At 51.2% G+C, this 27,039-nt stretch overlaps 1 protein-coding gene across 1 annotated transcript in view; it reads right to left on the bottom strand.

Annotated features, from left to right (window-relative positions):
* Nlg3 (Neuroligin 3) overlaps positions 1 to 25,345 on the bottom strand; it is a 192,695-nt gene extending 167,350 nt beyond the window's left edge. The window contains exon 1 of the mRNA XM_076826414.1: positions 23,212 to 25,345. Within this exon, the coding sequence (XP_076682529.1) occupies positions 23,212 to 23,599 (388 nt within the window). The 5' untranslated portion in view covers positions 23,600 to 25,345. The remainder of the gene's footprint in view (positions 1 to 23,211) is intronic.
* Positions 25,346 to 27,039: the final 1,694 nt, after the last annotated feature.

Below are 27,039 nucleotides of genomic sequence, written 5' to 3'. Positions count from 1 at the left end.
AGACCCTTTCCCTTCTTCCTTTTAACCCCGCGAAAATTACTTTGACGCCTCTTTGCCCGTCTAATCTGAAACGTCCGCGACGGTGATTTCCGTCTGGCAGGCTTTGATCTTTGATTTTCGGAGAGCCTTGCCGGAGGAAATTCGCCGCGCCGCGGGTATCTCTCGGTTCGCGAATCACTCGATGGAGATTCCTCTGAGAAAGTCGCGGGAGCTCGGCTTCCAAACAGAGTAGCGGAACTTGAAGGACAACTATTCGAGCAACAAGTAATCAGCGCGAACCGGGATTGCGGTGGAATCTATGGTAATAACAAAGTGGTGGATCAAGTTTCTTCGGATCGAAAACAGCCCGGCGAACGGGAGAGATCCAGAGAGCGCGAGGAGGGAAGAAAGCAATCGTGAGCCGTAATTAGATTCGTGAATAATAGAGAGGCCGGTGTGCCACTTGCGCGAGTGAACTTATGCATCGGAGAAGGGAGTCAGGTTAACAGAAAGTAGAACGAGCTCTTGAAAACGAGGCGATCGCCGGGAAGAAATATACAGCCGGCGGGGTAAGGGATTGACCGTGTAAATTTCCCTGGAAAGACGGCCGGTAGCTTTACGCATTTACGGCCGGCATAAAAGAATACGGATATTATAAATGAAACATTCCGGTTTCACGGGAGTGGCAGGACGCGAGGGAAATAAGGCGGGCGCGGCTGTTACGTGAAATTTTCAACAAGCCCCGATGCCGTCAGTACCATTTGTTAACTGTTTATGTTCGTTGCGCTCCGGCCGAGCGAAATTCATTTCCCGCCTGTCTGGGAATTTCGTTCAATGATAATATATTGCTTCCGTGGCGGTTATCTCGCCTCCCCTCCTACCTCTTTTTAATTGTCTCCTGGATCGCCGAGCGAATTGCATTCCTTTGCTCCGCGCTTCGTTTTATCATAGCCGCTTCGTCCGACTTATTGCTGGAGCCTGAAGCCACGCAGGGCACCTAACATTGAACTTCGACTACAGCGCAACAGAGCGATTTATTATAAATAATACATATTCCCGTTGCCGTGAAATATCTATTTGTTTATTGCGATTCCACCGCCGAGTTGCAAGCTGGAACAAAAGGGGTTGAAACGTTCGAGGCTGACCCGTTAATCCGCAATATACGCGGTTGCAGTTTAAACCGTCGGTTCCCCCGATTCAACCCGTTGATAATCGATTCCTGATAATTATATTGTATTCGAGTACGCGCGGATTTTAATTATTCATTGATGGCGGTCGCGCGAATCCCGGGTGAAATAATAAGGTTATTAATAACATTCCTGGCGGCCTCAATGGGAGGCTATCGAGCGGCCAGTCTGTGACAAATGCGGCTCGTATCGATATCTTTCAATGATTTATAGAGCTTTACGCTCCGTGAAATATACCGAGGGGTTTCCTTCAGCCTCGCTACATCGAGCGTCGTTTTATTGCCGCGAACGCGAAGGAATGCTCGGAAAAAATAAAACGAGACGCGTTCACCGAGTAGTGCGACGTTACGAAGAGTTCGCCGAAATACTGACTTATACTACTAGATACGCCACCAGGAGAATTCCTCGAACGCCTCCAGCGGTAAATTGCCAAGTCGGAACACGCGTAAGACTGTATCTCTCTCCTCCAGCGGCCTGTCTGCGTCTGGAATTATGTAAGTCATATGGAGTTTCCTTTCCTTGAATATGCAAAGCATCCTGGACAATAGGAACTAAATTGCCCGAACCTCGCGGCTCACCGATGTAAACCAAATGCAGACTAGCACGCTGAATCCAGTAACGTGTACCATGTAACTTGTTGCAGATTTATTCCACAGGCATTCTCGGTCTACACCACTTGATCGTTCATTAACCTAGCGATGCGTTACTTGTCAACCATCATCGATCCCTTGATTTCATCACCACACGGTTCAAACAGATTTGAACGAATAGATGAAAGTGTTTGAACGAAGGAATTAAATGGCGCGAACGAGTAACGCAGTCGAGAGTCCAAGTTCAATTCCTCTGATGGTTATTTGAGCAGAATAATCCCAGGCATCCCCGCCACGTAGCCAGTGTTCAATCGCGACGGCGTCTCGGAGTTGTTCCCGGATGCCCGCTGTAATTATGCGCAACGATTCCACGCGCGTTGCATCCGGGCTGCGTAGGTGGGCCGGAAACGGGATACCGATACCGGCGAACGATCGGATGCAAGAGATTTTACCGTCGGAATTTCAAAATGAAGCGCTCGAATCGCTCGCGGACCTCTGCCAGGGAGGTCGCGATGCGGGCGGACGCGCATGCCGCAGAATTTCTGCAGCGTCACGACGTTCTTGAAGGCTTTACGATTTTATCGGAACACCGACTTCCGTCAGCCGGGATCCCCAGCGGTGGGAACGGTCGGTATGCTTGCGCATACAGCCGTGAAAAGCGTAAAGTTGACAATTCCCGGCGCTCGTCTCGAACGCAGCTCCCTGGTGGTGCTAACGTTCCGGCTTGCGGAATGACTATAAAGGAAGTGTTGGATCCACCGGGGCTCGTGGTCGTGGTGAGGAATTTCCTAAGCTATGGGAGAGAGGATTTCGCAGGGCGAGCGTATATCGTCCCTTTGCTGGTGACAAAGGACACCTGAATCCCCAAATCTGGTCTCCGATGTCATCTCGGCGACTGATCCCGATAGTTACTCGTGTTTCATGGGGATACCGGGCGGGCAGCGAACGGAACTGCTGAAAGTCTCGGGGAGCCTTGCAAGAACTACCCCTCGGCGGTTCGATCTGTATATTTTAATTACGCGCCCATCGATCATTGGCGAAATTAATTATGGATACTGAAGGCAACGTCGCAAACACTGCCCCCGTAGCTGTTGATCGATGGGCAGATTACTCCCGGCATATTCGTATAATTACTTTTCGCCCGAATGGGAGACACCCTCCGCGCCGTCAGGTATGCGTTCGGTAAATTAAAAGCGGCCGCGTTTAAAAGGATTCGGGCATAATTCCCGCGGCCGGTTATGCGGGGCCCGCGTATGCACGTCGCGTACACGAGAGGGCAGCCAGAAGGACGGGGGAGTCTTGTTTCGTTGGTTTGAAACCGAATACATTAGCGGAGGGTAGCTGGGAAATATTTTTTCCCCGTTGTTCCCGGGAAGCAGTTAATTCCCCGCGCGACTCGAATCCGTATGCCGCTTTATCAAAGCGTGGCTGTATCCGAAACGCGACCAAAAATTCCCTGTGTTTTACGACGGAACCGTCCACCCACGTTCCTCCATATATTTCACGATTCTCGATAACCGTGTTTTACGCAGCCAGCGGAGGGGAAACGATCGCGTGAAATCCAAGAACAAAGGGTGCGCCGTTTCAGACGGGGGAGTCCTGAAAGTGAGCTCGCACCTGGCCGAGTGACGTGCAGGTGACGACCGTGGCTAAGAATGATTTATTGGGCGCCACGGCTGGAGAATAATGCCAAGGAATTTTACGACGGCAACGGTAACGACCTGCCTCTAAAATGGAGGGGAACATTAGCGATTTCGGGGCGCGAAAAAAAAAAAAATGAATAACTGTCAGTCGTCCCCTCGGCTCGTATATAGAAGGCTTAGATGGAAAAATTGCCGGAATAAATAAGGGTGACTGGGTGTCAGCCGAAGGGGGGAACGTATTTCCAGCGCTGGATGCTTGCGCGTGATATTGGGAACTGTGGGAGATCCAGAGAATTCGTCGCACCGAAGTGCGTAGCGATTCCGAAGTACGGATTTCTGAGAACTCAGGGATCCACAGCCACGCTCCATTATCGTAAAGTTGCAGCGGGAAGTGGGGCTTGGTATTCATCATATTTCAAGCTGAGATAAACTAGTTTTCGACCTGCGGATCGTCAAGATTCTGACGTGCTTGTAGCTGCATGAAACGCAGCTTGTCTCAGCTCGAAGCTCAGCTGCCACGTGGAAGGAAAAAGTTTGTCGGTGCCGCGCTGGAAAATATATTAACCCATGAACACAGGGGAAAACTCTTGGCGGACGGTATATCGCGCGCTGCAATCTGTCTCTCGCAGGATTCTTTTCTATCTGCTGGGAAATGCTGACAAAATTTCGTATCCACCCGAGTATTGGAGCATTTGTCATGTGAACGCGCGAGTGATACGAATGCCGAGCGATTATTCTTTCCATTCGTCCAGCACCGAGAGGGAAGAAGTCTCGCTTAAGTGGACAAAGTACAGCGCGACAATTCAGCGAAGCGCTGATCACCTTGAGACGTTAGAAATCCTCCAGCGGGCAGTTCGCGGAAACGTGTAAATTGATAATACGCGGCAAGTATCGACCAACCGCTGGTGCTCATTTCCGCGGCAGAGGTAAAAAGGGAAGAGGAACAAAGACGGGAGGGGAAACAAAGTGAAAACCTGCAATCTGTTATTAATTCCGCGGCGCGTTGCTCGCGAGAGTTCGTTTTCTCGTTAACTAAACCGTCAGCGGCACAGAATTTATCGCTGCCGGAATTATAAGCAATCCACCGAAAGTGATTTAAAGAGGGAATAGATGCTAGCAATTTCTGCTACGTTCATCGTTCCCTCCTGCCTGACGGAAACAGCGAACTTGGGTTTTGCCGTTTCACCCTTACTTCCTCGCCGATTGGTGAAAGGAACTTTTTGAAGCGAAATGAATCCCTGTCGCCCGCTGTCACCAGAAATGCAGAAAGGCAATACCGATTTTTCACGCGCCTTTTCTACTCTTTGTGCAATTTACGTAGCCCGCCTTCATCGCTGCTCGGTGTTCTCAGAATTGGGTTGCAGTTCCCGGCGCTCCATTTAGGTGAATCCATCTCACTGCTGACCTTTCCCGGATATTTTCTACGCTCCGGTCAAATTTCGATTCGACGCACATTTCGCATCGACTGCTTTATGCGCACGGTTGATTCGGTACCTCCTGCGAGGAAACACTTCGCACGCTAACCGCCACACTTTCCCCAGCATTTTCTGTCCAACGCGCTCCGAAATAAACAGACTGTCGCGAACCGCGCGGCGCTCGAATTCTCACCTTCATTCCAGGAGAAAGGCACTCAGTCGAAGGGTTAATCTAAAGGGAGCGTCGTTTCGTTTGCATTCCCACCTTTCGTATTTAAATATAAAAACTTTTCTCCTCTTTCCCCGGCGATGGAACGATTCGACGTCGGGAGCGCTAGCCATTTGGGAGGGGAAAGTTCCCGGGTTTATTCGACTTGCTACAAGGCTCTCCCCGCTGGAAAAACGAAGTTTCGCAGTTTTTCAGGAAACTTTCTTATCTGGCAGCAGGGCTACGAGAGCGAGATAAAGCACGTCGATTGCCGCTGCTGCGAAGATAGTCGAGCACCAACTTTTCGGTCACGATTACGTATCTAATTACGGTTAATCGGTTCGTAATACATAAATCCGTTTTATCCGTCCTTTTCTTATCTGCCGCGCCGTTTTCTTGTTCGGAAGGGGCCCTCGGATCGGCGAGCCACTCGGAATATTCTTTCCAGTGTACGTTAACGAGTGAATTTCGCCTCTCTGATATCAGTTTCGATGCTTTCGCTTTCTGTTTGACGGAGAGTCGCGGTTTGAAGAAGCGATTTAATGCGCGCCTACGCTTGACGCTGAAGTCAAACACGAATAAATAGCGAGACCCGCAAAGCTGCCGACAGAGCTTTAAGATGTTTCGAAGGCGACGCAGTAATAGTTTGGAGAATCAACAATAGTCTCGGGAAAATCCACTGGCACCGGCCGAGCAACTCAGTAAATTCAAAACTTAAACCTTCCACCGATGATCGGAGCAGCCGGCTGACCTTTATCGTACCTATACTACTCGCAGCTCTCGGGGAACCGCATGTGTCCAATGTTTGCGCCCTAAATTCGGTTTGCTAGGGATTGGGAACTTCGGAGAGACTGTTAGCGCCTGTAAAACTATCGCGAGGGTCCCGTGGTGTTTGGATTTACTCGGATGATCGATTGGAAATAATCGGAACGCGAAGGAAATTCGGTGTTGAACGGGACGAAAGTTCCGAGGAATACTATTTGGCATTTTCACACCGCTACTCGGGAGAAGTACTTTTATAAATCAGTTTCGCGGTAAGATTCATCGCGGAGTTGCTGAAAATTCGTCCTCGGTGGCCGGCGAACGCCGCCGTGTCGTTTCGCTCGCGTCAAAGAGCGTTGAAGGGTGCTCGCCACCCTTGCAACTTCCTCCGCGGCGGAATTCAAAGTGGTTCCGCATTGTGTCGCGGCTTAAATTCACCGCTCGCCGCGAATCGACACGGTGAAATCCAGCGAGGTGGCCGCGGTGTACCGTGTCCACGCGAGTCTCGAAACTCTAAGCCCGGTATTCAACTGGGAATCGACAATGGACTGCGGAGAGAGAGAGAGAGAGGGAGAGAAGGAAACTCTGTACCAAGATTTAGGCGAATCTCGCGACGTCCCTGCTTCATTGTGCCTCTCTGAATGGCTTGAAGACGCTTCACGGCGGCGAGCGATCTCTGCTGCCTGAGAAAAATGTCGAGAGGCACGTATTTGGTGTGATAGGCGTTTCTTCCCAGTCGGAGCAAGCAAACAGTTCAGGTCACATTTCCCACGAAAATGATCCTATTTCGGCTAGCTGTGCATAGTTTCCTGTTGCTGCAGCTATTTCCGCATCCATTGGCTTTTGCTGTTACATCGGTAGAATTCAGCATCGTCGAACACAGAGATTCAACGGGGGTTGCCGCGGCAATTAAGAAATTTATAAAGCTGCAGTCACGATCGCAGCGGTCGCGGCATTTAAAGGGATTGCAAAGCGGCTACGTGCGCTTCGCGAAGCTGTGTCCGCGATGCACGGAACGCTTCCTCATTACGGAAACAACGCTCCCGACGCCGTATTTCAACCCTAATCTGGCCGGCCATTACTTGCCCCGAATTAAAAATATCAAAACAATTTATTCTGCGGCGCGCATCTCGATGATCTACGGGCAAATTACGGCCCGCGGGTTGGAGAGCTCACCTCCCCCCCGTTGCGGAGTGACTCTAAAAGCTGAAATGGATTTCGTGCGGAGAGCGAGCCTCGCCGGTCTCTAGAGCAACCCTGTATATTCCTCTCGCTTTTTCTATCTTCTAAGAGTTCGGAAAGAGGATTATAGGGCGAGTTATTACGGCGCGCGCAGAATTTGTAGCCTCGCGCGATCGTACGGCGTAAAAAAATTCCACCGATAAGGGTATCGTAGCCACAGTGGCCCGTGAAATTCAGAAATATTAGGAGCCCTCGAAATTTAGCACGGGCGAATGCGTTCGCTCTTTAACGACCGGGGATTATCTTTATCGGAGTCCACTCTCCAAGCAGCTTCGGAGAAATGCAGGATAATAAGTGTCAGAATGATCGCGTGATATCGGCGGGGTTGGTCCGCGCTAAAAATTCCCCGCAAAAACTGGCCGTTCTCTGAGGACCCGACTGCTCATTTGGCAAGCATTTGGAACGCGGGGAATAGCGCAGCGAAATCTCAGGTCTGGATTCAGAATTTCAACAATATCCGTGTTCGTCAGGGTTCTAGGCTGGCACGAATCGGTAGACTGCAATACTTGCGTCCAGATATTTGTCGGTTCCCAATCTCAGGCTTGTAATTAATAAAAGATCGGGGTGAAAACCGCTGGAGAAACGCGGCACGATCGTAATCTGTGGCAGCGACAGGAAAATTGATAATTCATATCGTTGCCGTCCGATCGAAACGAACTCGATACTCCTGGCCCGCGATAAATTCGTAATCACCAGGGACTCGAAGCGTGGGCGGGGCTGCACATCGCCTTTTTATCGGGGCACGGTGTCCCCGTATAGTTGGCCAGCGTATATTGTATCGCATGCAGAATTTAATGTCCAGCTGTCGATCGCAAGTTCGTTCCTCGGGGCGCTCGTTATTAACCGGAGGGAGCTGGAACTTTTCGATTTTCGCTGTCGCTGGTTCAAACGGGAGGGACCGAGTGTTTCTCGCGGGCGGAAAAGGAAATGTAGTAAATAGCCAACGACCTGAAGCCCGCAATTCCTTTGAGCTATGTTTTCTTCTTTTTCCGCACGCCTGAGTATTATTTCATGGAAATTATGCTTCCCCGACAAACACTGGATACCAGCGTAAATATTATCGTTGCAAGCTCGTCCCTTGTACCACGAAATACTCTCCACGGTATAAATAACGTTTAAAGACGGTTTTTCCTATTTTAACTCGTAGCCCGAGCTGTACAGATATTCAAAGTATCCACCAGCATCGAATCGACAGAGAATACCGCGATGCTCTGTCTGCCTGACTCAACCTATGAACTCCCGTCATAAATAGTGGAAAGAAGTCGAGGGAGCTCCGGCGACTGGTTCATGTTTTGTGGAACAGTTGGATCTGGCGCTCGTAATTATTCGACGGCGCGGGTCGCGCGCGAGAATCTCGTAAATTCGGCTTAAAAGCTAGCGTATAATCGTGGATTACGCGTTAGCGTATTAATACGGATACTCGTAGGCATATTCGAAAATCACCGACGAATCGATCGTCAGAGACTCGAGCGTGTAATGAGTGCAGATTGTTTATAACGATGTTTATCAGGCAGCCTTGCAGACCGTATTCCGGCTTTATTCCTCCCGCGCGTATTATCCAGCGGTTTGCGTCTGTGCAATCTGACAAGCAATTAATGCAAACGCATGGTGGTCCTCGAGGCCGTTAACGAGGCAGTATTTGTTTAAATAATATAACGGCAGCGGGTCGAAGCGGAGCTTTCGGTTTTTCGCAGCGCTACTTGCCACTGTTCTTGCAAATGATTCGATTGCTGCTGTACCCACCAATGGGAAAAGCCCAAAAGCGGGAATAACAGGCCGCGCGAGCAACGCTGAATTCCCCCTCGGAGGAGGCGTTACGCAGCTGTACCAATTTAATTACCGCCCGTTACCGTTCTTTCCCCGGTTGGTATCGACTTCACAGCCGAGGAATTATATTCGCACCTCTCGCCATTATTAAACATTAACGGACTGCCCGCGCGAGCTGTTAAGCCGCTTTAAGGGCGGCGTTTACAGGACGCGATAAGGCTTCTTATCGCGCGACGGCTGGGATAACGTATATCACTCTCGAGCTTGAACCACGCTCGTAGCGAAGCTTCGCGCAGCATCGGCATAAATTTCGTTTCTCTTCAACGTCGTTATGCCGGCGACGCGCCACGTTTTGCCAGTGAAAAGTAGCCGGGAGGAAGCATTGCTGGGATGTGATAAACCGTTTGATTCCGGGGGAGGGGGGCAGCGGCGGGTTTGACGGCCAGAAGAGTTTCGCGCGAAGGTACCCGATCGCTCTGTCCGAATTGTGTCACGATAAACGGCAGACGAGCTGGGTGTCGCGAAAAGCGGCCAGTGTTGGAGGCCGGTGCCAGGTGGCTGACCGTTTATAGATTATCGATTCGGCGGCTATGACGAACAAAAGCCACTTCGCGGTGAATGGTCGAAACTTTAGTCGTTAAAACACTCAGCCCTCGCGGTTCCGCGCTACTCGCGCCGGCGGCTCGGTGACTGATAACGCGGCTGATAGACGGCGAATCCAATTTCGGGGAAGTTAGAACGGCCGTGAACGTCCGATTAAGAAGCGACCGATCAGAATTCCGCGCGTCCCTTACGTCCACGTCATCAGGGGGTTAACGGTTCGAAGTTGAAAGCACCTGGCCCATGCATCCCTCCTCTGAGTCATCAGGCCCCGATTCTCAAACTAATCGAGCCAATTCGCGCGTATCTGCGTTTACAACGAGCCCTGAACTGTGAGTCCGATCAGCCGCAAGATCGACGAGTTACTTCAGGTTTTCGCGATTTACTGTCTTTCGAGCTCGCATTAACGCGTCATTGTGCAGCTACCGCGTAACATATGGCCCCGGCGAGTCGTAGGGGGGAGCGGACAAACGATTCCGCTGGAACGACAAGTAATGGTTGCGCAGCTCGTTGAAAATCGAGGTAACGAGTCGACATATTCTCTCCGTTTCCCTTCCGACCTCGTTTTCTTGCTGCAACGTTCCAGCCAACGCTTTTGGCTTAGTCGCCGGTGGAGATGCGCGGCCCGGTCCGACCCGGCTAAGTATCGCACCGTTCCTATTGGACGCTGTATTGGAAGCATTGCGCCCCGCAAGAACAGGGAACTGGGCCGTTGCGTGCATACAATAATTGTACGCGCTGCTGTTGCCAGCGTTATGGTAGCAGCGTGAACCGTAAGAGATACTCAGGGGCACCGCGCACGAATCTTGCTGCGGATTAGCCAGAGATCGCGTGGAAAAACCACAGGCGAGCCGGTGGGTTAGGGCGAGGAGAGGCGTAAGGCGCGGAGCGCAGAGCGCAGCAGGGAAGTGGCGCATTATACACAATAAAGGAGAAACAAGAGGCTAACGTCAGACACACTTAACGTCGGAACTTTTTGCCAGCGGCTCGGCCCATCCTTTTTCCTGCTGGCGCGGAGACCAGAAGAATGAAAGGGCAAGAAGGGGGAGCGTTAAACCCAGAGGCAGGATTTAAAACGTTCCCGGCCAGCCTGCAAAACAGCGACGACAACGGCGACAACGACAGCCCGTCCTAGCTGCGACGGACCAAACCGGACCGAGCAAAAGTTATTCCTGAAAGCCGGCAAAATTATTCCGGGTACCTTTAATCAGGGAATGGAAGCCTCCTCCCCGTACGGCGAAGTTTCCTGTTGATTAATACTGCGCGAACAATTACCAAGCTGATTCGATTCGCTCCGCTCTGTTTCGCATCGATCAGTTTCTCCGTAATGTTAGCGGAGAGCACATAATCGGACTCGCGAGCAAAGAAACAGGCCCTCGAGGTACTGTCGCGCCGGGAACGTTGATTAAATCGTATATGTTTCCTGTTCAAACTGTCCGCGCACTCGAGTAGGACGCGTTTAATTGTGCCGATGCGTGTCCCCGCGATAGCTGGAATCAAACGAGAAGCTCCCGCGTCACACATCATCAACGGCGGGACAAAAGGATGGAGAAGTATCGAAAGCGATCGACGTCGAAATTAGCGATACGAAGAGAGGCAGCCAGCAACCGCCAGCGTCGGCCGTCGAAGCGAACTGGCAGGCGTTCGGCGATCTTTCATCCCCAAGGACTATTCGGCCGGGCCGATTGAAAAATCAAACGGAAAGCTGTGTTGCGCGAATAATTTCGTGCTTACACTCTCGACGCGGTCCTCATCCCCGCGGAGGGTCATCAAGCAGCGTTAATTCGCGGCACAACGATCGCGGCTCGGCCGAACGGTACGCTCCGCTTCGACCCCCGGGCTCGGCGATAATGCATCACGGTCAATTTGCGACCGGTACTTTGTAATTCCTGTGTTTGTTTTTCCATCGTGGCCCCTTGCGAACCGGGGATTTCGATTTACGGGGGGAATTAACGACCGTTCATATTGTCCTTTGTATCTCCGCTGGACGGTGCAGGAATTTATTCAATTCCGCGTGTGCCGCTGAATAATTGCTCCTCGGATAAAGGCGGGGGGGTTCGAAAGAGAAGAAAAAGGGCGCGTTGCCGGCGGAAACTGGGACAGGGATCGCGTCGTTTCGGGCGCGTGTGCGAGCGCCCGCGGAAGCCATCGCGTTGTTTCGCGAGCAAGTTCGCTGTACGCGTTATGTTTCCACCCCTATATCACTCCGCTTCCCATATCGAGACGGCTGGCCAACGAACTCGACGAGAATGCGGCAAGTTACAGCTTCCACAGCGCTGTCGGGCGAATGCGTCGTCTTCTGTGCAATGGATACGAGATAAATGATCGGGTCGATGCGCGTTTATGAAATACTCCGAGGCGGGGCTGTTATTAATGGGTGGGATACTAATATCCGTAGCGGATCGGAATTTTAACGCAACGAATTAGGCCTTGCGCAGCCCTCGGGGATTTTTCTAGCCAAGGGATGGCGACGTCGTGTTGTAAATAACTCAAAGAAGGCGCTGTCGGTCGCAGTGCGTAATTGATGGTGAAAGTACGCGGTGTCTATAGTAACGAAGCCCGGAAAAGTGGCTGCAGGGACGGGAAGACGGGAAACTCGAAGAAAAGAATTCGGATAACGATGGCAACGCGGCGTGTTACTTACGAAAGCCCCCGGCAGCTACTTAACGTCACAGCTACGCTCGGCTCTGCCATTGTGCTTAAAGCAAACTAGCTTTTTGCAAAGTTTCCTCGCGAGAGACATAGCAGCACTCTCGGCAACCATGGGGCACATTTCAGGCACCCTGGAACGATCCCCGTTGCACGCTTCGTCGAACGTCAAACGCACGATGTGCTCCTGCAGAGTTGCTTTGGTAATTTGCGCTCACAAATTCAATGAAACCGCGATATCGCGTGCACCGAACTATGGGGCGGACAACACACTGCCGCGTGTCCTGGCAGCAAGCTAATATTTCTGTAGGGTGTCAAGCCGCAAGGCGGTAAAAACTTTTCGCGCACGGTAAACCGAGTAACGTCGCAAAGCGAGCTCTCTGTCGGTTTTTCTGCATTTTCACGGTAACCGAAGCTGTCGATTATTAATTCGCAGCTGCGCGGAGGTTCCTTTGGGCGCTGCTTGTTAACTCGTGACCAAATAGCCATTATATATATATATATATATATATATATATATATATATATATATATATATATATATATATATATATATATATATATATATATATATATATATATATATATTCGACGCGGCAACAGAGGATCGTCATGCTGTTGCGAGCTTTCGCCCGGCAATTAAGCGGAATTACGAACAGGTAAACAGCGGAGCGGTGATAAAGTAGCTTGCCCAAGAATCCCGAGCTTCAGACTGGCGGTCACGTCCCACTGGGGATTCGAGAGATAAAGGACAAGTCCGAGTGCGGTGCTGCGGCTGCGGTGGTGGTCTCTCGAGAAGGCGCATTAAGCAAGAAGTCGAGTACGGCCGTGACCGGTACGGTCTGCAGCCTTGCCGCCTTATTTTCTCTCCCACTGACAGCCCCGTGCAAGATTAATCGCTGTCCGATGCGTCTCGGCCGCGAATTGAAATGAATTTTTCATCGAACCCAAGGGCTGCTTCCACCTTCTTGCTCCGCGAGCGCGCAAGCTCGTCAAGCTCGCGCGACAACATCAGCCACCGTCACGGCAACTCGACAAACATGTGCAGGCGTGCGCCTATACCAGTAATTGCCGTAGATTGGCCGCTGAGCGAAACATCGACGACGCTATCGATCTCTCGTCACGAACACGGCGCTTTCAGGGAGCAGGGAGAACGGTGCGCGGTAATAAAAAACGATAACAGTGATCGTTGTTTCATTAGAGGGAAGAAATGAGCGCGACGGAAGGGCTCCCGCTGCGTTCCATTGCCTTCCTTTTGAGCCGCGGCACGTTTCGCGAGATTAACGGGAAAGAGCGTCATCCCCAGTCGTAACGGAGCTATTGTTGAATCACGCCGAAGCCCTTAGCCTACAGCACGACTGCGTCCCCGTCCTCGCGCGTACAGGCAATTATTGCGTCGTTAAGCCCTTTGTTAGTACTTGAAACTTCCTTTGTCCTTTCTCGGTTGTCGCGCAGCGACGCCACCCGTCGCAACCAACGTCCGACCGTAATCTCCAGGACGTCACTGTTAACGCAGAGTGCTAATCCAATCGTGACTGCGGGGCACGGCAGAATCGTCTTGCGCGCAATCAACCTAATTACGCCGGGAAAGCTTTGATAAAACCGGCGCGTTTTGTATCGGAAATGAAGGTGTCAGTCTTCGCGCCGGGTCCACGGCCGTCCGCCTCGTTTCACCATCAATTCCCCGGGGCGCGGTGCTCGCGAATCCATTCGGCGAGCGAGACCCGAAAGCTGCGTCGCTAAAAACCGCGTTAATCGAAACGGCCGCGGCCGGGTCTCGGCTTTCCTCGAGGAACGGTCCCGCGGTGCTTTCCGTGAGTTCCAACGGGATGCAGGGGTTTAACGGTCCCGTAATTATTTTCGCTGCGACCGCGGTAAACCCAGCCCTTGTATAAAACGTCACCTCCAGCGCTGGCAAGGATCAGGGCCGAAACAAGGCGAAGGCGGAGAGAAAAAGCGAGAAAGCGAAAAAGGTGAAAAAAAAAAAAACGGGGAAAGAGGAAGAAGCATGGCTGAAGGAAACCGGGAACAGGAAGGGGTGGGGGTAGGGGAAGGGAGGGAGAAAGGCGGCCCGCGGCATGGCAAAGAACTTTTCCTCGCTCTTTTCCCACCGCTTCCTGCCTCTTCTCCCAGCATTTTCATTCGCTGCTCCACTGCCCGTGGAAAGTCTTTTTTAATGACCGTTCCCGGTCCGAGTGCGGACAGAGGCCGAACGGTCTAGGGTCTGGCGGGGTTAGAGGGGCGCAGGATATAAGACTTGTTCCCTTAAAGCGAGTAGGAGCCATTAGGGAGGAATATAATTTTTTTTTACGCTGTCTCCTTCCCAACCTCTGTCTCGTGGTCCACGCCTTATGCCCTCTTTCTCGGTCCCCGTCTCTTCCTCCTCCCTTCCGTCCTCCAGCCCCCCCCCCCCCGCTCCGAGCCGACCGTGATTCAAAAAGTTTTGCCGGATTAAAAATGTGACCGGACTGTCGCGATGAAGGAGGTCGTTCGCATTCGCCCGATGTCTTTGTCTCTTCAGTCTTCTCCTCGCCTTTTGTACAGCGCCCCACTATGCAGACCCTTCGTCAGCTGCTCTTCCGCCCTCTCCGCTGTGCAGCGGGAGAATTTTTTTTGCCAGTCAGCTCTATCTGTGCCTCCGCGCGGCCAGGGCCACGGACCGCGCACGGAAGTGCGCGCCCGTAAAGAGGAGCCCCCTCTTCGGAATAAGAGAAAAGGGTTCAATCAGAATCGCCGACAGGGAATCGACGCGGACTCCCGTTCACGGCCGGCGTCTCCGATCGAAATCTGGAACGATCGACCCGCTGTTTCCGACAACCACGAAAAAGATTGCTGTAAGCTCTGCGACGTTGCTCGTAATAAATCGCGAAGTGGTTCTTCCAGGAGCGTGGAAAGACCGCCTTGAGCGAAGAGATTGTTATCTCGAGGCTCGGAGATACCGTGGCGAGTTTGGTGTAATCATAAAACTCGTCGAACACGCCCAGGGGCGACGTTTCGAACCTCGTGAACGTCGCCACGTCGCGCGTAGACAGCAATGTGTCGTAAAGAGCGTTTCGTTAAGAAGGGAACAAGATGGAGATTAAATTCGCTGATGCGTGCAATGAGTCGCCCCGCTTCCAGGGACCCACGTTACTCAGAATTCGGGAATCACATCGCGTCTGAAACATTCTTAAATGTCACGCGAAATTCCGAGCTGTTTGACAGGAACTAAGGTTTCGGAGCAGCTGCTCAAATCTCGAACGTGAATTGTAATGAGCAGGGAATAGGGAAAACAGGGAACGACACAACTTTATCGAGTAAATTAAGTTTTTATACTTTAGTTCATGAGTGAAGGTTCAATGAGTTTCTTACACAATTTTCTTCTCAAATAATTTCTTGTTTTACCTCGACGACAGAAGCTTGATGCTTGCGCTTAAGCGAACAGTGGCAACATTCCGTATTTTGTTCCAGCGTAGGGTGGACATTTTCTGCTTTTAACCAGCATACCAAATCTTTAACGTTATTTTCCGGGGGTGTTTGAACGTTATAATCCTTTGTGAATCGACTGTTCCGCAGTGCCAGTTGCCGCGAACAAAATATCGCAAAATCACGAAAAATGGACATTCCCTGTTTTTCCCTCGACCCTTCAAATGCTACTTTTACGCCGGATAACGCAACAAACCCGTCGATACATGCCCGCGATAAACATTTATCTACTATCAACTGTTCCGCTCCACGCCCCTTGGTAAATCGATAAAATGGCGCCGCATGTCGCATGTTTATGCAGCATCCTATTTAAAGACGTCGTTCGGCGGTATTACGCGCGGCAATTTGGTATAGTTAAGCCGCGGTCTCGACGATTATTAACGAATTCCAGTGTGGCTGGCGAATACCCGATCAGTAATCGTGTTTGCAAACCTGGATAATTACCGCGGGACAACGAGTCCGCTGCAATTTTCGCGGAGCTGTCACGTTACTGGTCCGCGAATCCATTTCCGTTGATTGAGCGGGAAAAAAGGAAGCAGGTGCGTGGAGAGACGGCCGCGAGGGTGCCTAATGAAAAGGTTTCCAGTAGAACATTCGATCGCTCGGTGGTTAATAGCGGAGATTAACTGGTATTAGGTAGTAATGGAGATCGAAAGGCCAAGTAATTCCGCGAGAACTTGAGAACGTATAGTTCCCGCGGCAAGAATACCAGTCACCCATAAATTTCGATGTGGTATTAATTCCGAGGAATACCTGAATGGCTGGAAGGGCCCCAGCAGACGTTTGAAGCGGCGTTCGCTTCGGGACATGTTCGCAGTCTATTTGTCAAAGTGGTAGCAAGTGGTATACCGCAAGGTCTATTTTTATTAAATAGCGACGCGGGATTCGGCTACGCAGAGGGCGCGGCGGGGGGCACACTTTTCACCGCGGAACGGCCAATAAATCAGTTTTTGAACCGCGTAACGAGAGTAATCCGCACGCGGACCCATTAATCTTCCGCCCGTGATAAATCGTCGCGGACTTTCGCTGCTTACGATCAACTTTCGGCGACACTTGGTTCTCGAGTGGCGCTTATTATTTTCCAGGTAGCTGGTCGCGGCGTGCACGGGAAACGATAACAACGTCTTTGTCCTGATCACCCCGCGCTTTCGTGCACGGCGAGGTACCCTCAGCAACATCAGAGTCTTGTTAGGTATAATCTCCTGAACGCGCGCAACGCCTGGCGTAGATTTTACGTGTTGTTGGCGTGATGCAATAACTGTAGACTCGACATCCATTCACCTGCGAGCCTCCTCCCTTGTATCATCCCCAGCAGCTTTGCTCTAATTGGAATTGCTTTAACGAGTGCGAGGAATAGACGAGGATGGCACGCGAGGTCTAGAACTTTCGACTCCCGCCGCTCCATCAACTGAATCTTTCTCGTTGCACACGCTAGCCCTTCCGCCAAGATCTCGGTCGATCATTAATCACCGGCGGCGCAAAAAGCTCCGGGAATAATGTGCCCGGAGGACTCTTCATCGGCTCGTAAATCCTTGAGCAGAGACTGCACGTGTCGTTGCTAGACAAACTTCGTTAGCTGACGATATTGAGTACGACGTGAAATTATCGACAGATTAAGGTATCCACCGACAGCGTCATTGTTGTCTTTCAGCTGCTACCCTCTCAAAGTGCTTTAGAAGTCAGCTTACACGTCGGGGCTCACGGCTCCATCGAACTTGTCCCTTGAAAGTATATACGGCTTCGCAATCTCCACCATCGAACGCGATTAGTCTGACGGTGCTTCGCGTGTTTGGTGTCCTTTATACGTCTGACGCACGAGCCTCGTCAATTTCTCTGCGCTCCTCTTCCCAGAGAACTTCTCTAAACAACTCCCGGAAATATGATATCCACTCCCCTGGTTCCTCGGCCTGCGCAGTCGGGTGTTCGGCCAATTTAAATATTTATCTGTCCGATACCCCTTTCACGCTGTTAGTCGCGGCCGCTCTTGCGCGGAAATCCATTACGGACCATTCGGCTTCGATTCTGCAACTGACAGCTCCATCAGCTCGCGCTGGATGATTGGACCGTGGAGAGTGTTGCTTGGTAAGAGAAGCTTCTCCACTGGAACTCACGCGACTCACAATGCTTTTGAATTATTCCTTACGCCTTTGTCGCCGTGCTCGCGATCGGTCCCACATTTTTTTCTTCCCTTCTCCAAGCCACTTATTTCATCGTGGCTTTGTACGGCTGGAGGATCGAATTTTTCAACGGTCACGTTTCTCCTTTTTCCCCGGTGTCTGAGAAACGCGGTCGTACGTGTTCGCCGATAAAAGCGCCGGGGACGTGTTTTGTCGGTCGTTAGAGCCGCGAGCTATCTTCCTCGGAACAGTTTCTTCTTTGTAATTGCTGGTTTTGAAATCTCTATTTCGAGCTCGAACACGCCTGATTTAATAACTCGGATTCTACGTAGGTGGTTCGTTTGAGGAAACGACGTCGTAGAATTCGCGGCCGGGGGTGGAGGGGGCAAAACGTATCGCGGGGGAACGGGAATGCCCGAAGAAACGTTGCAGCGAGAAGAGTGAAACACCTCTGAGCTCCTCCTCCCAGAAACAAAACCCAACTCGAGGCTGCCGGTACAGCAGGCGCTGGGACGACGTTAGATAATGCAAACCCCGGAATAGTTATCGAACAAGTTGCAACGTTTCCCGACAATGCCCGGAAAATTAAGGGAATTATTATTATTGTCTGCGTAAGCTCTCCCTCGTGCCATGTCGCTTAATGCCTTTACTGCTGACTCCCAACTACTCCAACATTTTGCGAGCGATTTTTCTCCTCGCAGTTCCTCACGAGTTGCCAGTACTTCGCAGCGTTTTAGCTGCGTTTACTAGCGCAGGTAACGCGGCAATTGATTCCTCGCAATTAGCGCCCAAGTTACGAGCCACGGTAATTAAGCGACATTTTAGTTTGCCGAGTCCCTTTGTATTTGCGCAGGTATAATGCCACCGCGAGTGCATGATAATCACTGTCTAATCGGTCGGCGAGGTTGACGTTTCAAAGGGTGGAGTGTCATGCGATATTTCCAGGTGCGCTGTACGCGTGACGCTTTCGTCATTCGATATCCCGATAGAATATAATGTGAAACGAGGACGATGAGGTGCGAGCGGGGGGTGAAAATGCGGAACTGCCACCGGTAAATCATCTTTCTGTCATGTTTAATGCATGTTTTTCAATTGTTTCAGGGGTCACGTATTCAGAGGGCTATTCCTTCGACGCGATCGATTTACTACCGTCACTGTATTGTTTGGATTGCGGACGTCGTTATCGAGTTTGATGTTTTTCCTCTGTCCTCGGAACCCTTCGGTTCTCCGCGCGAACTTCGGGCAGAAAAAAAAATAGGATATGAATGAAATAAGGTTTATAGGTTTCCAGAGGACATTAAACGTTCCTTCTGAGTTTACGATTTCTTTGAGATCGTAGAAAGCTATGCAAGAATATCGATTGTCGACACCCAGAGAAATGCTTCAACCACTGAACACAATTCTCCTGCGAGCTGAACCATCTTTCTTGACACGATTAACCGAGCTTCTATCTAAAAAAACACTTTTTCTACTGAAGATGAAGGATGAAGGGATTCATTCCCGTGCCAGCTGCGTGTATTATGGCATATATTAGACTCTCGTTCCACGCACAGGAGATTTGCGAACTCGTTAACAGAAATGTGAGATAATATGGACGCTGAACTTTCACCCGTGGTGTGAACTTTCACACCTGCACGCTCGACATTCGTTTCTTCTCTGCAATTTTTATTTCCACCCCTTCTCGCATAATTGCATAAAAGAAGGAAAACACGAGAAATGTTTCAGTGATAAAATTAAGCATGAAAATGCTTCGTTTCTCCGAGCCGTGAAATTTTTCTCCGCTTACCGCGTCACGCGGTCCCCACCTCTGTCTGATATGTGACATTCCTGTTCTACTTACGGCGGCCAGCTTCGCGCTACAGCAGCTACTGCTTCAGTCGCATAAATCATAGGGCAGATTAATGTTGCATCGTACGTCGATAACGCAATCCTACGATCGTTCCGCTCCAAAATTTTCCAGCATCTTTTCCATCATTATGAGACGGAGCTCGCCAGATGCATCGGGAAATTCGGCCAGCACGACCACGGAGCACAATGAGCGGCTGCTTTTTTTAAATTTTCCAGCGACACGGCGGAGCTCGCCGCGCAAATTCCGCAGAGTTTACCCTCGGCAAATCTATTATCCGGATGATCCGATATACAGTCGCGCGCGCAACAGGATTCCCGCGTAACCCAACACTTTGCCCAGCGGTGTCAAAAGAAGCAACGTTATTCCTTCGGAACGAGTTCCCCCTTGAAATTGAAAAGTCCTGCCAGTTCTTGACGCGCACATGTCTCCTTTACCGTCGCTACACCGATGTTATTCCACGAATTCCATCCGATCGTGATCCCTGAAATATCTCCGAGGTCTCTCCCCTCGAAGACGAACCGTGGAAACGAGAATGGACAGACGTGTCGCGATATCTTGGAAACATTGCCCCGGAATAGAACGTACGGATAGAAGGGAAACCTTCTCTGATCGTATACTTGTTGTCATTCGACGCTAATTCCACGGCTGATAGCATGCCTCGATACAGCAAAGCTCGCGTAGCGCGTAAGCCGCGGCTCGGAGTGCGATGAGTGGAAATCTCGACGGTGGCATCAAATCCCGTCTCTTTCTCTCGCAGTAAATAAGCGACGGAGTCGTTTCGCGCACCCTCAAAGCCTCACACGTACGACCGCGGCGGTTTAATTAAATTTCATAATTAGTCGCGGCGTGTAAGATCCGTCACGAGGTTAGCTGCACCTTAATCTCGCCACTCATCAGCGGTCACGCGGCTCGATCACTGGATCTGTGAATTAGACCCGCAAATGGGACGGCGGTTTAGCAATATCGTTCGACCGATTCTGGAACACCGGCGAACTTCGTTCCCTCTTCCACGTAATAAGGAACGACTGGATTTTCGCGTGGAATCTCATTTCCCTTGACATCAAAGAACAGTCTATTGCACCGAGTTGCGATAGATCAAAGTATCCCCCGGACTTTCGCACGTAGACGCACCGTACGTGCCAGGAGGATCGATCGGCCGTCGACCGGCTGGAGAATCCTGCGCGGGCATCGACCAAGCCGCGGTGGAACGCAAAATGTTGCCGAGAATTAGCATAACAGGATTCCCTTGTGCACGTAATGCAGCAACGCCACGGGCCTCCCGCAGATTTGCATGGTCCATTTAAATACAATTTCTTTTCCCCGATCAAGAAATTACGTGAATACGCAAGCCAAGCAGCGCAACGCTCCCGCGTGTTTGCCCCGACCGAGGCTGGATTAAAGGAGGCTGGCATTAAAGCCGCCGGCCGTAGAAAAACACCGCGATTCACTACCGTTCCTTCCGCTTTACACACGCCTCCCGTAATTAATTCTGTTTGCACGTTAGCTGCGCTGCCTTTCGCGTCGCTCGGGACGCTTGGACACGAGCTGCTCCAGCTTTCCTTCACCAGCATGCATTTCCTGCTGCTTCGTCTTCGCAGTGGCAATCCCTAAAAGGAACCGGCAAATCCCTTTGCGCAAAAGACGAAAAATATGTCGAAGGAATTACAGACGGTGGTTGCGATCAACGCGCAAGTAGAAACGGCGTGTCAAAGTCAGACGGCCGTAGCGAGGGTCCCCCAGGTAACGTCCAAAAGAGTGACACTTTGAGATCCATAGCCCTAATGTTTCGTCAAACAAAACTTCCTCCATAAATCTCGCCGATTACTCTTTGGAGTAACAGCGTTTTCAAGCTTGTTAAAGAAAAGTCGCGAGACGGTCAACGAGATTTCCTTGCCGGGTAGGTTGACCTCGAAAGGTAAAACCAGTCCGCGGAGCTCCGGGCCGGAGGAAGCTTCTTTCCGGAAAGAGAGCTTCGCGTCGTTTTTCACTCTCGAGTCGGTAAGCGATAAGCGGGGCCGGGAGGAGCCTCGAGGAAGATAGAAACCGACTGGCTAGATCTTTTGAAACAAATGCCCCGAACGTGTTACCTCTCCGTACGTACGGATGTATTTTCGGCTGGCTGAAGCGATCTGCAAACACGTACCGCGCCAGGGATTACGACTAAGTATCGCGAACGATACAAATAAGTGGGTAGAACGGAATCGAAATCGACGGCTTCGGCAAGGCGCGGCCTCGGCGAGGCCAGGGCAACCCGTTGGCAGAGTTTGCGCACACACGTGCAATCGTGGACGAGATCATCGGTTTACCACCTCAATGTCCACGCGAACACGGCTCGTAGGTTTGTGCTACGGCGACCCGGAGATGCTGAAGCTCGGTTCGCTAGCGAGAGGAAGGTTCGTCGAAGGTGGAATCAATAATACCTGTACCTAATATTTCGGCAGCGTCCATGAGGGACGTAAAAAATCGAGGGTACGCGTGCAGCGCATACGCGAGAGCGAAGGGCACAAAGTGATGCATCGTAATGGCGGGGCTGGGGGGCGAGCGGGGTGATCGGGTAAATTCCACGGGGGCAAAGCGATTTATGGCAAGCGAACACCCGGCTATAAAATAACACTTCCCATTCAAATCGGCAAATTAATGGCCGTTTTCGCGGATTCTTTGTTTGCGCCGGCTAACAATGGCTCGCTGCTGGGTTATTATTCCGAAATAGTGCGGCCAAGTGGGGAACGGGTTCGAGCAAAATCCGTGGAACGTACGCCGGCTGGAGTCCCTGCTTTCACCGGCAGCTTTTTCCCGGAGATACGGCAGTTTGAATTAGGGACAGGGGATTTTGTCGTATCTGATCTTGTGCTAATCGTGGACTGCACGGAACGATACCGGTCGAATTCAGAATTTTACGTTTCCGAAAGCAGATTGGTGTGGCATATTCGCTGGCTAAACGGTTGCCAGCGTCCTATTTTCGGGCGACTCCCTATTCTCCCTTTGCCACCAGCCTTTTTTGTATTGAAATTAATTCATGTCACCAGCTAGACGCGCGGAAATGCATCGAGAATTCCTTTGACAGCGGCGGAGCGTCGATGAATGGCTGTTGAAAAATTGGCATACATTTCTGCCGTTCGAAAGGACTCCGGTGCACCTAGCGCGCACAAAGAGCCTCGCTGTTGGGAATGAAAACACGAGAAGCAGGCGAAAGGAAATGGAGAAAGCAGAGCGGGGAGGAACATTAACTAGTCTGTGACATTTGGACCTATTTCGAGGAACCAAGAGATAATTGAAGTTAATCCCTTTGAGCCTCGTTGCTAAACAAGCACTTGCCTGATTCGCTTGATTAAACACTTATGTATTCAATCCATGCTAATCATCCCTAATTTTAACGGCCTGAATGCGGCGTATCAGAAAATCTGCCGAAAGTCCCGAAATGCGTGGAACGGCAGCCTCCCACGTCAAGCGAAACGTCGAGCTTACTATCAAAGCACCGCGCAGATGGCAAGCCTGACAACTTGTTCGCGGTATTCACCAAAGGAGCAGGCATTTGGCCCGACGAGCTTCTTGCGGACCGTTGCTGGATCCAAAGAATAATCGTCCAACGAATGCTGCAGAAAATTCCAAGCGTGCTTCGAGCAAATAAAGGCAAATACAGTTGCGCGGCATAAAGAAATTCCTGGCACAAAGGGACAAAGCACGGAAACTCAGAAAAATGACGAGAATTCTTGAGTTCCTTCAGTTTGAAATTTTTACCTTGAACCGGCGCGTAAATGTTGAGGTAGAGACAGTCCTCGCTCTGGTTCCTCAGGTAGGGCAGCAGCCTCCTCAGATAATCGAGCCTCCCTTTGGGCATCTTGTCGGTGAGCTCCGGGAGCCTCTGAGGGCAGACGGGCCCGAATTTGTCGGCCACCTTGACACCGTGCCAGAGCGCGCCGCTGACAGGCGGCATGAATCGTAACGATCCGATCGGCGGCGACGCGTACGGAACACCGCGGAACACCTCGACGCCCTCGAGGTGCCGATCGAGGGTCACGATCACGCCCGAAAGTTCCCCGTACTTTGTCCTGACGATCCTCGAGCTAAGCTCGGCGCTGGCGGACGCCAGCACGAGACCGAGCAGCGCCAGGATCGACGACGTCATCTTAGTTCGCGCCCTTCAAACCCCGTCCCCACGCCTCGTGTTCACTCGATCCACTTGGAGCATTCCATCCCCTGGCTTTAGCCGCCTCCCGAGGCTCGGACGTACGCGTCGGTGCCCACCCCGTTGCCACGAGGATCGGTTGCGCGTCCAGGAGGCATCAGAAGTTGCCACGACCGACGCCAGAAGGATTTCGGAGACGGTAACAGTGAACTATCCGAACGAGACGCTGCTTCTTGGATCACGATCGATCAGCTGGACAGATTCACGTCATCCCTCGATCCTCGGAGGTTCTGTTGGCTTTTCTGTTGCTCTTCGTAAGGGTTGGTGGGATTAATTGAACGCTACTCTGTTACTCTTTAAATCAAGTTGCACATCCACCTCTGTTTGGCTACCTCCGTTCGCTCGGCAAACCTGCTGACGATTTTCCGCAGGAAGTCAACACACGTTTGTGGACATCCTTGATTCAGCGTTCTGAAGGGTAAATAGCCAAACTTCGCGCGGTAAGCCTCCTCGACGGAATTGCCGAGCTTTGTTTCCGCTGCGCCTGGCACAATTCTCATCCACTCACCGACGTGTATCCTGAAGATGGGATACCGCTTGTTCGACGACCATTGAGAAACGCAGTTCACCAGAGAATAGATTGTTCTTAGGTCGCGCCCGTCCTGGTCTAATCCTCGAGAAACGAGCCTACCCTTTTCCTGGCCCCGGTGACCATTCCCAGGCTGTCTTTCCAGGCCCCGAGTTTATTGAAGCTGCTTTCGCTGGAGGATAAAATTAGCTGCGGGGTTTCGTTTGGAACCCATTAGATCGAGTTACAGGAAGACGATCTCATTTCTAATGGCATGCTTGATGTGTCGGTACAGATAAAACGCGCCTGCCCTAATGACGCCCAAGAGAAATCCACCCCTCGAGTGTTTACCGGTTCGCTTCATCCTTACGAGCCAGCTTCTTCGAGATGCCAGGGCAAAGAAGACACCGGAAGCCGTGGAATTGTGTCCACCGTTACCACCGGACGCTTTATTGCCCCTTTTCGCGAGACCTCTCTGGACGGACCCAAGCTTCGCAAATTGCTCCTTTCTGCTGTCACACGGGCATCGCAGTTCTCGCGCACACCTAGTTCTCGCAGAATCGTAGAAGAATCGACGATTCGGAGATTGGACGCGGAGGACCTATCGGCCCCTGACATCACCATCGAGCGTGGATCTTCGGCTGAATCGGAGTGACTTCAGAGATCACCCATCCAAGGGTATCGACTCCGATCACTGGAGACTCGCGGAGAATCGGCACCGAACCACCGTCACACTACCTGCCGCGATCATTGTCTCGATTGAGGGAGAAGAATCTTCATGCTCGATGAAAACTCCGAGGCACTAAGTCTCGCTACACCGATCTCTCCCTGCTCCTCGATTAGGCTAGTTCAAACTTTCCGAACCGACTGAGACATCGCAGGGACGCGTCCCTCGATTTCAGGCTGCGTCCCAGCGGACCCAGCCACGAAGATGCAAGCAGATCCCCGTTGCCAATCCGCTCCGGACTGGCTCGACGACACACGCGGACACTGGACCCCGAACACTCGAAGCCGACGTTCTCCTACGCACTTCACTCCCGTTGCGACCGGTGGTGATCACCGTCGCGGTGGATCCAGCAGCATGACCTGATCCGATCCACGATGATCGCGGGGGAGAACGGAGAGGGTGAAAAAGGCCGAGACGCGGCGGCAGGACGCGCTGGATCAGAGGAGCCGATGTTGCTGTCACTTCGACCTCGGGCAAACTGGCATCAAGCGACACCGCTCGTACAGATATGCGCATGCCCCGCGCAAACGTTGCCCACTCTGTACGGGACATGGGCGTAAGTCCGCGGGCTCGTCGATACGGCAGCATGGGATCGATGTCTGTGGAAAGCTGGTTCGAGTCTGGAGCACGTTTGGCTGTTTGTTTCTACTGCGACGTCGCGCGCCGCTGGGACGAAAAACGCGATACAATTAGGACAATTAGCCTGATGATCGCTGGAACTGCTTCAGTGTTATGAGCGCCGGTGACTAGCGATGGGACCGAGTCCACTGTGAACACTCGAGCCGGGATCAAAGCGGGACACCTGACGTCTGTGGTGCAGCGTCATATCAAATTTGAGGAGACTGAAGCGACAACCAGAATCATGGGGTGCTTTCCCAGAGCGTATAGGGAACTACTAGATATTATGAGACACTCTGACAACATCGACCGTGATCGCTACCACTTCAGTTCTATTCGAACCACTTCCCCACCAGTTTTATGATCGATCAGCTTAAGTGCTACTCGCAATCCTCTTAAACTCATCTCAAGTCGCAACTTGCATAGTATGGGGTGTACGGCTGACAGATTTATAAACGTTGTTTCAGAATATGCGAGACTGTGTGAAAGATGGCTGAGGGGGCTGAAGGTAATACAACTGTACAACTGACGTGGTCTTATCTCAGAGTTATAATCATGTTTGTGTTACATTGATCCTTTTCACAAACTGAACTAATATAACTGTATTCATATAACTGTTTGCAAACACAATTTGATATTCGGTGTATGCTCTCGCTGATTATTTTGTAAACACGATAGCACTACCGTTCTATGTGCCCCGAGCCATGTCTGCTTGCCCCCGCGGTGAAGGCTCTACGCGTTGGTGTTTATTGTTAAAATTCTGCAGTAACTCCGCGACGCTTTGATAATAGAGATTAATGTGTACCTAGCGAATGAACTTTTACAGCTCAGATGATATTCCCAATACGATCATTTTATCTCGCAGCGGATAATGTTAAATTGGGAATCAACGACGAGGTAACTACGGCCCCACCTTAATAGATTTTAATCCACGGTATCTTTTATTCGACAATAGCCCGCGTTAATATTATAATTCGACGATTGTCCGTAGACCTGATCCGCCGCCCTGAACGACGTTGTTACGTAGATAATTTCGATCGGAAGAAAAAGCGATGCTAAGGGAAAAATTGGAATATCAGCCACATAGAACGGGAAAACTTTATAACGAGAATTTCAGGGAAGAATGACTACAAGCGGTCGGTTTCTTCGCAAAGTTTCGCAATGTACTCAGCCTCGTCTTCATAGTTTACCGCGTAGTTATCCTTGTTAACAAACTTCGATGCTCATCGAGCTCCCGTTTAAAAACAGACGGTGTCCCAGCTTTTGCACAGATGCGGCTCGGGCTAGGCTTAGGGAAACGCAAAGTGTCTTCATTAAGAGTCCCCTTGACGGCGATAACACAGGCTACACGAGTAGTCGCGAGCCCCTCGAATCCAGGGTCCAAGATTAGCGACACACATCGCAGAAACGAGGAGGAAATCGATCTAATCGACCTAACCGAGGCGAAGAACAATAGGCACGGCAGCCTCGAGCAAGGAGATCGCGCAAGGGTTTAATACAGACGCTCTATCGTATCGTTGCTCGAAG

This window comes from Andrena cerasifolii, chromosome 14, assembly GCF_050908995.1.
Source record: "Andrena cerasifolii isolate SP2316 chromosome 14, iyAndCera1_principal, whole genome shotgun sequence".
Classification (NCBI taxonomy): domain Eukaryota; kingdom Metazoa; phylum Arthropoda; class Insecta; order Hymenoptera; family Andrenidae; genus Andrena; species Andrena cerasifolii.
This window is presented reverse-complemented; position numbering and strand designations above follow the sequence as displayed.